The sequence below is a fragment of the Diadema antillarum genome, unplaced genomic scaffold (genome assembly GCF_040938485.1).
Source record: "Diadema antillarum isolate AM-2024a unplaced genomic scaffold, OU_Dant_1.0 scf00000223, whole genome shotgun sequence".
NCBI lineage: Eukaryota > Metazoa > Echinodermata > Echinoidea > Diadematoida > Diadematidae > Diadema > Diadema antillarum.
In genome coordinates this window covers 463,402-477,481 of record NW_027271112.1, presented here as the reverse complement: position 1 = coordinate 477,481, position 14,080 = coordinate 463,402, and the positions used below count along the sequence as shown (strand labels likewise).

The following is a 14,080-nucleotide window of genomic DNA, read 5'->3' as shown; positions in this document are numbered from 1 at the left end:
TCAGGATCAGAGTGTATTCTGTTTGGATGTGTTTACAGAAGCCCAAATAGTTCGGATGCAAACAATGAGGCTCTGTTGAAACTATTTTACGAGATAGAAAATTCATCTTACACTAACGTATTCATTGTTGGAGACTTTAATTTACCGAATGTAGATTGGAATATTCTATCCGTATCTGGAACTGGAAATAAATTTGCCAGGGTTTTTGTGGAAGTTCTGCAGAATCTTTTTCTCGTGGAAGAGCCCACTAGGATGAGAGATGGGCAGAAGTCCAACGTTCTAGATCTTGTCATTACGAGCCAAGAGGATATAGAAGACTGTTTAGCAATATCACCACCGATTGGTAAAAGTGACCACATGGTGCTAGATTTTAGACTGCTTCTGCCTGGTGGTGTAACAAGCATCCCCGTAAAAGAACGCTTTGCATTCTTCAAAGGAGATTATGAGCGTATGAGGAAACATGTGAAAGATAATGATACATTTTCCGCAATGGTGCAGGACGATGATATCAACAGTGAAAATGATATTCTTGTTCATTGCTTGGAAGAGTTAACAGCTAAGTTTGTACCAAAGGTCAAAGCCAGGAATAATCAGCAACCACTATGGATGAATAACACTGTACGCCAAGCAATCAAATGCAAGCATAAATCTTGGAACCGTTTTCAGAAGTCGAGAAGCGAGTCTGACAGAGCGTTATATAATAAAGCGAGAAATGAAGCAACTGAGAAAGTGAACCTTGCGAAGAGGTCATTTGAACATAAGTTGACCTCGCAAATAAAATCCAATCCAAAAAGTTTTTGGAGATATGTTCAGAGTAAAAACAAATTTCGGCACGGTATTGGTGACTTGGAGAAGCCGGACGGAACCATTGCTAGCGTTGATGCTGATAAAGCAGAAACACTGAACTCATTCTTGGCATCAGTCTTTACCAAGGAGGATGTAAGTTTTGTTCCATCCCTTGAACCTAGGATTTGTGACATGCAACTAGACGCAGTCTGTTTTACTTATGAAAATGTCAAAAATGCTATCTTGAAATTGGACCAATCTAAATCTCCGGGACCTGACAATATACACAATCGCATACTTCAAGAATTGGTGAATGAAATTTCCCAGCCACTTGCTCATCTGTTTAACAAATCTATGTTGAGTGGTGTGGTATGTGACTCATGGAAGGAAGCCAACGTTACTCCAATTTTTACGAAAGGAGACAAAAAGAAACCAGAAAATTATCGTCCAGTCAGCCTAACCAGTTCCCTTTCTAAGTTAATGGAGACCATTGTACGTGATGAAATTATCAAATACTTGAATGCGAACTCTCTCCTTACGGATGAGCAGTATGGATTTAGAGGAAGTAGATCGTGTGCAACACAGCTACTTAATGTGACTGAAACCTGGATGAAGGAGTTGGACATCAAGGGTAGTATCGACTGCATCTACTTAGATTACAGCAAAGCCTTTGACAGTGTGCCACATGCTAGACTTTAGAACAAAGTAGAGGCGTACGGCATAACAGGGAATCTACATAAATGGATCAAGTCTTTCCTGACTGGAAGAACCCAGCGGGTAGTTGTAAATGGTACCCCATCAAGTGCATCAGAAGTTGTTAGCGGTGTACCTCAAGGAAGTGTATTGGGGCCAACATTGTTCTTATTATATGTAAATGACATTCCTGATATTATTTGTAACACTACATCAGAAGTCAAGCTATTTGCAGGTGATACGAAAATTTTCTCGCCAATTCGCTCTCCATTGGATGGTGAAAATCTACAAGCCGATCTGGCAAGACTCTTAAAATGGTCCCAACAGTGGCAACTACCATTATAATCAAGAGAAGTGCAAGGTCATCCACTATGGTCGAAGTAATCCTCGTTATAATTACTACATGTCAGACGAGAATACACCTATTCCTGCCATCGAAGTTGAGACAGACCTTGGTGTAATATTTGACAAACAATTGAAGTTTTCACATCATGTGGATAGTGTATGTGCTGCTGCAAATCGCAAGCTTGGGATCATCAATAGGACTTTTTCTAATTTGGACAGAACAGGCTTTATGCACTTATACAAAGCAATCGTCAGACCCGGGCTTGAGTACTGTTCAACTGTGTGGCATCCAGTGTTGAAAAAAGACATTACACAAATAGAAAAAGTGCAGCGTAGAGCAACTCGCCAAATACAGATGCTACAACACCTGAGTTATGAGAAGAGATTACAACATCTCAAATTGCCATCTCTTGCCTACAGACGCCATAGAGCAGATATGATTCAGATGTACAAAATAATGCATGGCCTAGATGACCTTGATCCGGCACACTTCTTTGACCATCCAACTGATAGTAGAACCCGTGGCCATCGATATAGGATTGCCAAGAAGAGAGTTTACTCAAAGCTTAGACATGGATCCTTTTCTCAGAGATGTATTAATGAATGGAACAACCTCCCATCTGCAGTGGTGGAGAGTACATCAATTAACACTTTCAAGTCCAACTTGTCGAAATTTTGGTTGTTAAGAAAAAACCAATTTGACCCAGAAGAGTCCTTTGCCTGTCCATGTTCATCAACTGCTGTACAGCGCCACTAGACTTGTGTCCTAATGTGGATTCTTCGTCCTGATGATAACGTCAACGAGAGGCAAATAAGTTATTAACTTTAAATGCCTACTTCCAAGGTATATTTCCAAGGTATAATAGACATTCTTCATACCCTGCATTCAAACGCTGATCGTCCAAAACAAGCGTCATCAGTTTTGATCACCGATTTCTCCAAAGCGTTTGACCATGTCGACCACACGATCGCAGTCAAACACTTACTTGAAATGGGAGCCCCCTCGTGTTATGTGTCATGGATCAGCGACATCCTCCTAAACAGAAAGCACGCAGTCCGATACAGCGGAACGCTCTCTGATTGGTCCATTGTACACGCCGGCGTCCCGCAAGGAACCAAACTTGGACCAATCATCTAGCAATGATCAACTCTGCCCTGGCCACTACCAATGGAAACATCCACCGGTTCAAATACGTCAATGACCTTACCATGATAGAAACTCGCCCTATCAACGAACCATCGACTCTTCCAAATGTGTTGCGTGAAGTTCACACATGGGCTGCAAACAACAACATGTGTTTAAATCCGAAAAAATGCGCGTGCATGAATGTCTGCTTTTCAAGACGAAATCCCGAACCCCCCACTTTAATTACAGCTGAGCGATATCACCATCAATCAGTGTACCACTGTCAAACTCCTCGGTGTGTTCATACAGGCAGACCTGAAATGGGATACGCACATCACATCAATGATCAAACGAGCAAACAGCCGCCTATTCATGCTTCGGAAGCTGAAATATCATTCTTTTGCCAACGATGATCTTGTGACCATCTTCAAATCCTTTGTCCGCCCTATAACCGAGTATGCCGCCCCAGTTTGGACGGGAAGCATCACCAAACAGCAGTGTAATGATTTAGAACGCATCCAGAAGCGCGCGTGTCGCATAATCCTCGGACCCGATTACACTTGTTATGATGAAGCCCTGAAACAATGTAAACTGGACACGCTGGAAAGCAGGCGAACTGAACTGTGTGTATCTTTCGCAAAGAACATGCAGTCTTCTGTTCTCGGTGACCTCTTTCCTGTGCGAAAAGAAACAAGTAAAAGGTATAACCTTAGAAACTCAAGGAGAACGGAATTTAAATGTAATACTGAACGATTTCGAAAAAGTCCTTTGCCATATCTAACGAGACTCATGAATATACACAATTTGTAATGTCCACAATGATTGTGTAAATGGTCATGGACTGTGAATCATGTCACTGCATGTATTTTTAATTTGAATGGATGAATAGTGTTTTTTGACTGTTGCCAAACTGTTACAATGTTTGTGACAATTATGTCCACTTTTTATGTATAATTGGTTGTTGTTGTTTTTTTTCCACATATTTTGTCTTAATGGCAACGAAGATATTTTTGGTTGTGATCTTTTTTGGTTATACCCCCTTCCCTAATATCAAATGAGGTTAATGAATATATATAATTTTTGACAGTGTCAACAGTTATAAATAGAATTTTGGTTAGTGAATTATGTATTTTAAACAAGATGGGTGAACAGTGTTCTCATATTCGCTGTTTGTTTATGTTTTTGTTTTGTAAGTCAATATGATGTCAATGCCATTTTTTTCCTTCTCTCTCTCTCTCTTCAAGTTCTCACATTATACTGGCCAGGCTTATGGTCACCTACTTGAATGTTATTTGTATATCTTCAAAGGTATAACCCTGCGAATGCATAATGATAATGTGTGTGTAAACGCTAGCGTATGCTTTTACGCATGCGTGTGAGCTAGTATCAAGCCCCCTTGTATGTGTTTAGGTGCACTACAGTCTACATCATGTGATTATAAACACACTCTGAAAGAGCGGTAAAGGAAGGAGCAAACACACATTGTCTGTTTGGGTGTAGATGCAAGTGTGTCCATAACGCCGGTAGTCGTTTACGTATTGATTACATAATACCCTTTCGCAATTATCTGGGTTACGCTTTGTAATGCGGAGTAATAATGTGTATGCTTGAGTGGGTGTATGAAAATATGTGATGTATGTGCCAAAGTTTTTGCCAAAGGGAGGTGTACGCTGCATGTGAGGGGTAAAAATGTCGAGTGTGTTTAAGAGTGTACTGTATAAAAACATGATATATTCGCGGCACGGGGTTTTCGCGATTTGGAGCCGACGGCCTTTTTCGTGGCAAGAAATTTTCGCGAATTGCCTCTTGCGTTCGGTGCATGTGGTGTGGATAGGAGGTTTCGCGTGCATTTTGATTTCGCGAGTCTTGGCGTTCGCGAGGTTCGCGAAGTTGAAATGCACGCGAGCATTTCTCGTTTTACAGTAATTGTATCCGATTCTATCTGCATTTATGAATGTTTTAATGTCTAAAGGTTTTTATTGTTATATCTGTGTTTTGGAAACAGAGTTGTGAAACGAATAAGCAATGCTGCAACGTTATCATATCACTATACCTCTTCAGTAATGTAAGATGTCAATGTCACCTTTTTTTCTTCTCTCTCTCTTCAAGTTTGCTATCTTTTCTTCCTCTCATTATACTGGCCAGGTTTATGGTCGCTTATTTGAATGTGTTTGTTCATCTTTAAAGGTATAACCCTGTGAATGCATACCATGTGCACTAGTCCACATCATGTGATTATAAACACACTCTAAATGAGCTAAAAAGGGAAGGTGCAAACATGCATTGTCAGCTTGGGTGTAGAAGCAAGTGTGTCCATAACGCCGGTAGTATTCGTTTACGAATCGATTACATAATACCCAAACGCAATATATTTGGGTTACGATATGCAATGCGGAGTATATAGATGTGTATGCTTGTGTGGGTGTATGAAAATATGTGATGCATGTGCCAAAGTTTTTGCCAAAGGGAGGTGTACGCTGTATGTGAGGTGTAAAAATGTCGAGTGTGTTCAAAAGTGTAATTGTATCCGTTTTTGTATTACAGTACATGAATGTTTTAATGTCTGACGGTTTTTTAATGTTATATCCGTGCTTTGGAAATTGAGTTATGAAATGAATAAGCAATGTTACAATGTTATATGATTACATCTGTTCTGTTATGTAAGTTATTTTTTTAATAAGCAATTTGTATGCGATATTGTTTTGTTATGTTGTATTACTGTGTAAACTACCTCAATTCGGCCTTGTTAGGCTGCCATGGTAGTTGTCTTTTAAACCATGAATAAATAAATAAATAAATAAATAAATATTTTCAAAATGTTCAAAATTTCATAGCCACAAGAAAAACTCTCTCGAAAATCCGAAAACTGCGAGTTCGAGCCCATATTGAGTCTTACTGAGCAATGCTGTTTTTCATTAAAAAAACTCTGTCTCGCACAGATTGAGGCCCTGTGTGTCACGTGTGTGAGAGAGGCACAACCCGCTCCATTCCCAGCAAAACAGGGTGCATAACTTGGAAGTACCTGTACCGTCTCCTGTATAGAACAACTGGGTCCCATGGAATGATAATAATAATAATAACAATACAGGGTACTTCAATGCGCCAATTCCACATAACTAACGTGCTCAATGGAAGACCAACTACATTGTATTGCAGCTGAGTATGGGCTATCCAGCCAGCCAAGTCAGATGAAAAAATGAATATAAACAAAGATACAAACAAACAAACAAACAGGAAGAGAAGAGCTCACAAAGACCGATGATGACGGACAGTCTGTCTTTATCGAAGCCGTCTCTCTCCTACGGGTAACGCTATGCCACCTCCTATTGTTCGGGAGAATCCAGTGCTGCTGAGACACAGGCAGTCTCGCTCTACAAAGGACACAGAAAGACTTCCGGATCTCCAGCAGATGGGAGAGCTATGGAGCAGACGTAGGCAGTCTGAGCTTAGTGTAATTACCACGAACTTTCCTTACAAAGAGATTGTGAAGACGAATCTACACTCGGCATCAAGAAAAGCCATCTTTGTTTTGAGGATGATGGTAGAGTGATAAGTGGAATGCAGACCGCCATTCTTGATGTGTGCTTCCTTGACTAATGGCCAACACTTTTCACCGAGGCAAGCATGCACCGACGGTTGATATGATAACTATCAGCATTAGATATTGATGCCCCTACCAACCCCCATTATGTAGAACTTATCAAAAATGTTCATTGTCACTAACAGTTCAGATACAGTGGAGTATAAAGCATGCATCGATGAGGACGGGAGTACAATAAGACAAAGTTGCATCATGCCGCCAAACTTGATTTCATTATTGTACATAATATTTGTAGTGATCGAGGGGTTTTCTGTCGGGAAAGTATATTTAAGTATTCAATAATCTTCGATGTAACGATACGGTCATCATGACGGATTCCGAGCAGAAACTACAATGTATATAGGAACCTATAGGAACTCAATGTTGTAGTGGAGAAAAGTAAAAGGTGAGAAGAGCCTAGACGAAAGTCAACCCATCATCCTCGTATCTGAATCCCTTGAAGATGTCCTCTCATCATTCTGCTCTATGAGTAAACCATTGTGGAGATGGTAAACGTTGGCTCTCACACCCGTAGACGTTGTTTGAGTTGCATTCACGTGGATGAGGGAGCGAAAAGTCAGTGCGCTTGTTCACCTCATCCAAACACACGTTCAGCATTTACAAACTCATAGGGGCGACGGCTGACAGAACAATTACTGTCAATCTACTGAGAAAATCATCCGCAGCTATGGAATACATGTACTCCGAGCATCCTCTTACTGTATCTGCACCTGACTAGACCCTTACAAAGAGATTTGTATGTCACGACCAATATGATAAGGGATGGAGAACAGAGTCAAGTTCACCCTACTTTTCCCTTTGTGTGAATGCGGAAGAAGAACGGGACTATTTATAAACGCCTCTTCATGGATTATTGGGCTCTTAACAGTCGAATATCTCTGATCGTCAGCCGATACTATGCAGTCAGGATGATCTCAACAACTTCGGGAGAACGCATGGCTCTCTACACTCGTTTAAAGGAGACCTCCGGATGATTTTCAGATTTTTACATTAGAACAACTATAAAATAGTTGTACTTAGGACAGAGTTTCAGAATTGTAGATAATTAAGATGAAGAATAAGAATATTTTCAAAATTTAGAACAAATTGCAATGAACAAGGATGGTGACATGGCAGAGTCACCATAAGAATGCATGAGTTGGGGCTCAAGGAAGCAGAACAAAAGAAGAAGGCATGCATAGATTATGCACAGGTGAACTCGAAAGCAAGCGGTATTGTAATGGAATTACACTGCCTGATTTCTGATATATGTGAACCTCCTATGTCATCATTTTTGCTCAGTGTAATTTGTTTAAGGTTTTTCAAAGTATTGTTTCTCTGCTGAAGAACCACAATAAAGTCCATAAATCTATAATGCATGGAGTTGTCGATTTATGTACTATATGATGTGAAATTATGAAAATCGTCTGAAATGTCCCTTTAGGCTGCGTTCACATAGAGGTATTCGGTATTCGGTATTCGGTATTCGGTATTCGGCATTCGGTATTCGGTATTCGCTATTCGGGCACCGAGTACACCATCACCCGCACCGTCAACTCACCATCCCATGCAGTGAGGATTTCTTCCTCCTACATCGCAGCAAATCTTATTAACAATTTCGAAACTGGATCAGAATGTCAGTCTACATGCTTATTTTTGCTAAAGGGCAAATCAAGACCAAAATTGTCATTATTTCGTAAACGAGAGACGGTATACGCTGCAAGAAAATCGAACAAGCTCGATTCCCACTTTGCTATACTATTCGCAGCTATTCGGTACTTTCGAATAGTGCCCTCTATGTGAAGCGGTGTGAGGAAATCCTATCGTTCGATTAAAGGTATTCGCGTGCCCTCGAAAATGAGCCCTGAATACCCGAATAGTATACTTCTATGTGAACGCAGCCGTAAGGAAGAGGACAGAAGAACTGCCAGAAATTTTTTGTTTTCACTTCATGAATGGCCGCCCATTCTTAGGACTAAGGAAAGCACCTGTTGCATTCCAGCCGTCAGAGTGCACGCACTCACGCCTGTGTGACGTCACTGGGGGACGGTTGAGGTGCGCTGCACTGATGTCAATTTTGACAACGGAAAATGAACCTAATTTCATGTGTACTCATACATAAAGCCAATGATTTCCACCATATACAAGGAAAATGAGTAACCGTGATGATGGTGGATAGATAGTATTTTTATATGTAGAAATGACCCTTGATTCGGGGCATGATCTGAACACCTACAGGAAAATGTGAAATTTATCTCGATACCTGTGGCAGAGGCTTAACTGGTTTGGTGGTATATCCCGCTATAGGAACCCAGTTTGGTGTAATGGGTCGGGCAGAGTCCAATGCAAAAGTGGTGTGACACAACCAGAGATCGGCCCTCTGAAGCAGTTGCTTCGGACTACCAAGGTCTCTTCTGATGTCATACATCTCCTGCAGCCTGCCAACTGGCAGAGTTATAGTGAAATACTCAATCACGGGATGAAAACTTTATTGTGTATCGTGCTACAAAATTGGCCAACCGCTGCCGGAAGTTCATGTTGGCTGGGAGCTGAAGAGCGAAGCTGTATGGGGTGTACGAGCTTGGGACGGGTATGCCGAAGACGTCTTCGTTGAAAGTTGGACTTCGTCGGGTTCCTGTGACTATAGCTAAGGATACATCCAGGTAAGCACTGATCACGGCGTCACAAGCATCTACCACAGGAAAGGAGAGCACCATATCAAACTTTTTCATCTTTAGCTTTTGCAAGGTTTCCTCATGCTGGAAAAGTTCATAGCAACCGAAGTGAAGATTACCGTAAAATTCCGAAATCTTCTTGACAATCTGCGAAATGGTCCAATTCGAGTAACTGTCCATTGCATCTGTCATGTCTCTCCTTATCGCGGCTAGTTCCTCATCGGATTTCGAGTTCGGGTAGATGATGATGTCGGTATAAGAGCCTTCCAGCATGCCAGCCGTTCCCCGCCTGTCAAGGAGCAGGAAAGTGACTTCATGTCCTCGTAGTACCAGTTCTCTGGAAATCGTGCTTAGTCCCATATAGTGACTCTTGGTGCTGGCCAGGGAGGTAGCGGGAAGCAAAAATCTGGCAGCTTGAATGAAAGGTCCATGTGCTAGGAAAGTAAAAACAACGAGTAAGAACGGCCGAAACCAGAGACTCGACGGAGAAACTCCAGCCATCTTCGCTCTGACTGTGTTGCAGACTAGAAAGATAGTGGCAGTGCAGAAGATCCAGCATGCTACAAAATGTTTCCACATAACAATAAGTTCAAAGTTCACTTCCTTTATAGGGCCTACGGGAGGCTATGTGTGCTTGTAATTTCTTTTCTTCTTCTGTAGGTGATGGTTTCATCATGTGAAGTGCACTTCAAAGTATTTGAGGGGGAGAGTGCGCTATTATAATTCATATCCACATTAATCATACCAGCGATATATTTGTGATAGCGCACTTTCTGTTCACTGTTCCTGTGTCCAATTATTGCCTTGAGCTCAAGAACAAACAGAACTAGATTGAGGTAGACGGGTCCGATAATTTGCATTATCGACAGTTTCTTAGCATTGCCTCTGTGATAGTATACATAAAACCAGTGCAAAAATGGTTTCATGTGCATGAACTGTCGGGAAACCCTATTGAGCCTCAAAGTAATTGACAAGAGCTTCTGCGTATGAGTATATATACATATTAATATTGTCAGGCGAGTAAGTCTACATAACGGGGCATATCATTGGAACAGATCACAATTCTGTACATAGTGGGAATTGTAATTGTCTTCCTGAAATTTCTGCGTATCATATAAAATACAAAAAAGTTGGTACTCTATATATCTATTATTGACGTATAGTTTTGATCAATTATTTGGTGCTTTATTTGACACTATATGCGAAAAAGAATAATCCCCCATTGGAGAACATAACAATATAAAATGTGGTTAAGTTATCTTGTTATTTCGTAACCAAATATAGTGTATCAAATCACGACAAGATTTGTCAAGTCGAAGTGCCGCGAAATGAAATCACAAGTCTTACGGATCTTGGGTGGTATATTTGCGTTTGAATTCGCGCGTTGATCCACACCAGTAAAATACCTCTTTGCAAACCAGCACTTGGAAAAAGCAAGCAAACAAAAACACAAAGTAAGTGAGAAGCGACCAAATGCAAGAATAAGATACAACACACAAACACACACATCCACAAAACAACAACACAAAAGCAATTACGGGTACAATAACGGCATTCATCACTGTTCTTATAAATTATCGTACCAACACGTACAGTCAGAAAAAAGAATGTCTTCTTTGCGATATCATACACAGTTAATATTTAAGTGTACCTTTATACCACGACTTTGCAAACCCCACATATCAAAAAAAAGATGACTCACTGAACAGCGTAAGCAGAGAGACGGACAAGCCGAGGACCGTAGAAGATAACCTTATTATCTCAGTTAACTCATCAAAGATAACACAATTAATATGATGAAATGCTTTTCAGACCGCAAATTCTCACAAAACGTCAACAGTAACTAACTGGACCAAGTATCAATGCGAAAAGAAAAGAAAAGAAAAGAAAAACTTTGAAGAAAACCAGAAATCATAAGCGGAAAACGGAGTTTCGATTTTGATAAAAGTCATTATAGGAAGTCTGGGACATGGAATAAGATCGTTAAGTTTTCAGACTGTGACGACCCTTGACTTAATGCGAAGTATACAGTAGACACTTTAATTCCACATTATATCTCAATTAAACTGGGTCGGTACTCGCGTACCACGACCTACATCCTATCGTCTCAGACGTTATGGAGAATGTTTGAATGGAAGAAGGGTGTAGGTCTACGGATACCCGTGGGAGGATGGGGTGATGTGTGTGTTTGTGCGGGGGGGGGGGGGGGGGATGGAAGGGATGTGGGCGGGGCATCACCTCCTTGTGTCAGTTGCAGCCCAGTGCTTCTGATCAATCCACCTCAAGACGCATTGTTCAGAGTGGACCTATAGGATCAGTGGTTGGCTAAATCGGGGACGAAAACATGTACAAATGCCTTTTGTTTCTCCCATGGCACGTAACGAGAAATAACAGCCCCATGATCTCACGGATCCCACGTCCTCAGCATGGTTTCGGGTAGCCTAAGAAACCAGACAAATCTGTAGGATCTGTGTGCCCTCCTAAGGTCACATTATCACGATTTGTTCCTTGGCGAGTGATTTACCTCAAGATTTGTTTAAGAATATCACCTACTACTTCTATCACTGCGGCTTTCAAATACACCTTCATGCATTTCCTCTCTAGAAATTAGGGCCTTTATAAAAATTTGATCATTTTTTTTTAGACGTCTTTATCTAAAACGGCCGTTTTTGTAACGATTAACGTCAAAGTTTGGACTTAGTGGGAGGATGTTGTAATACAACTTAATAATCCAAAGTAACGCCCAGTCATGTGTGCCTTATGTCATCAATATTCTATTATACAAAAAACATAAACTGTGTATGCCAGCGCGTGTGTGCATGTAAACATAATACACACATTGTCAATTATTGTACGTACAATGAGTCACTCTATAGGGTGAACACACATTCGCTTTGTGTTGAAGATTTGTGTGTGATATCCTATGAATATATAGTACATAAATACATTTCGCGTGTAAACAAACCATGCATACATCATATAAATAACTAAATAAATAAATATATCCTTTTTCTATTCATTTATATCAATTCACAAAGCACCTTTCAAAAAAGTGCAAAACGCGCAAACACACCGCCAGTCTGACCGGTCTGCCACACAATACATGACTGTTTTTTTATACAATGTATAAGAAACAACAACGAGAAAAAATCATGGGATTTTGCTCTTGTTATGCTGCTGGAAATATCCCTATCATATAAGGTTGTTTCCGTCATCGGATTCGTTCTTTCCATCTGTGCAGAAACCTTTCATCATTTGGGGGTGGGATGGGGCATGTGGGATGTACACTGGTGTGGCTTTGACCCTTATACGGCATATAAGGCACAGTGTCCACGAAGGGGACTTTACTTTCCCAGCGGTATGCAGGAAACAGCAGGAAATATCGAGAAAAAAAAATCAATCAGATCACAGCATCGTTGACCTGAATCACTTGTTCACCTTTCTCCTTTCTCTTCCAGTTATCATACTCTAAGAGTATAGGTTCATAGAATGTGTCTACAATGTAGTTATCCCATCTTTTGACGTCTATAGCTTTGGTTGGTTCTGTAGCGCATATTTCTAATGCATTCATTCAATAGAAAAAAAAAATATTTGAAGTCATATCTAATTTTTGCGTCTCGTCTGACTCTCGTGTCACTGATTATAGATCTAATCAAATTAACTGCGACGGGTTGTGGTACATCTCGTGTGAAAGTAAGGACATTAAACACAAACATATAGTGTACATGTACAGACATAAAATACAGACATACAGTATCTCGTTTATGATTGTATGACTTGGAATGGTCTTTCGATGAGCCAGCCAAAATACGCACAGTATATGAGCCTATGAGAGCAAATGTTTTTTCCAGAAAGGGAAAGTGTCCTGTAAAGGGGGTATCTCACTGTGCAGCCGCAATAATTCGTTGCTCAGTGAGATACCCCCTTTAGGAAACACGTGTCTTGTTAAGGGGTTGTCTCACTGAGCGGTGAATGTTTGAAAATGTTATGTAGCGAATTTTGTATTTCATCAAAGTTCGTAAACAGTTGCATTCAAATTCGTTAACAGATGTAATCAACATCGAAAGCGCGTTTATCATTGCAAAGTTCTTGTTCCAAAGATTTTTTCAACATGTTAAAAATTTCACTGCGACAAGAAAAATGTTCTCGAAAATGAAAATTGCGAGTTCGAGCCCATATTGAGTCTTACTGAGCAATGCTGTGTTTTTCATTAAAAAAACACCTCTGCCTCGCACAGATTGAAGTCCTGTGTGTCACATGCGTGAGAGAGCCACAACCCGCTCCATTCACAGTACTGTAATGAACACAGGGTGCATAACTTCGACGTACCTGTACCGCCTCCTATATACAACATCTGGGTCCCATGGAAGACCAACTACACTGTTTGCAGCGGAATATGGGCTATCCAGCCAGCCAAGTCAGATGGAAAATACAAAAAAAAAAAGGAATACAAAAAAAGATAGAAGCAAACAAACAAACAAACAATCAAGTATACAGAGAAGGGCTCAAGAAGACCATGACGGACTGTCTGTCTTTATCGAAGCCATCTCTCTCCTATAGGAAGAACGCTATCCCACCTCTTGTTCAGAGAATCTATATTGCCGCTGAGATCCCGGAGGCCTCGCTATAGTATACAACGGGCACAGAAAGACTTTCGGATCTCCGGCAGATGGTAGACTTATATGGAGCAGAAGTAGGCAGGGTGAGCTTAGTTTACGGTAATTACCAAGAACTTTCCTTACAAAGAGATTGTGAAGACGAATCTATACTCGGTGTCAAGAAAAACCACCTTTGTCTGGAGAATGATGGACAGGTAAAGTAATATAAGTGAAATGCAGACCGCCGATCTTGATGTGTGCTTCGTTGACTAATGGC

At 40.7% G+C, this 14,080-nt stretch overlaps 1 protein-coding gene across 1 annotated transcript; it reads right to left on the bottom strand.

The window, feature by feature from the left end:
* Nucleotides 1-8,998: 8,998 nt before the first annotated feature.
* LOC139724585 (UDP-glucuronosyltransferase 2C1-like) lies at nucleotides 8,999-9,706 on the bottom strand. Its single transcript, XM_071635716.1, has one exon. The coding sequence runs from the start codon at nucleotides 9,704-9,706 to the stop codon at nucleotides 8,999-9,001; it is 708 nt and encodes a 235-aa protein (XP_071491817.1).
* Nucleotides 9,707-14,080: the final 4,374 nt, after the last annotated feature.

Bases quoted from the DNA above. Each gene is read 5' to 3' on its own strand.
- LOC139724585 (XM_071635716.1), bottom strand. From the start codon at position 9,706: ATGGCTGGAGTTTCTCCGTCGAGTCTCTGGTTTCGGCCGTTCTTACTC.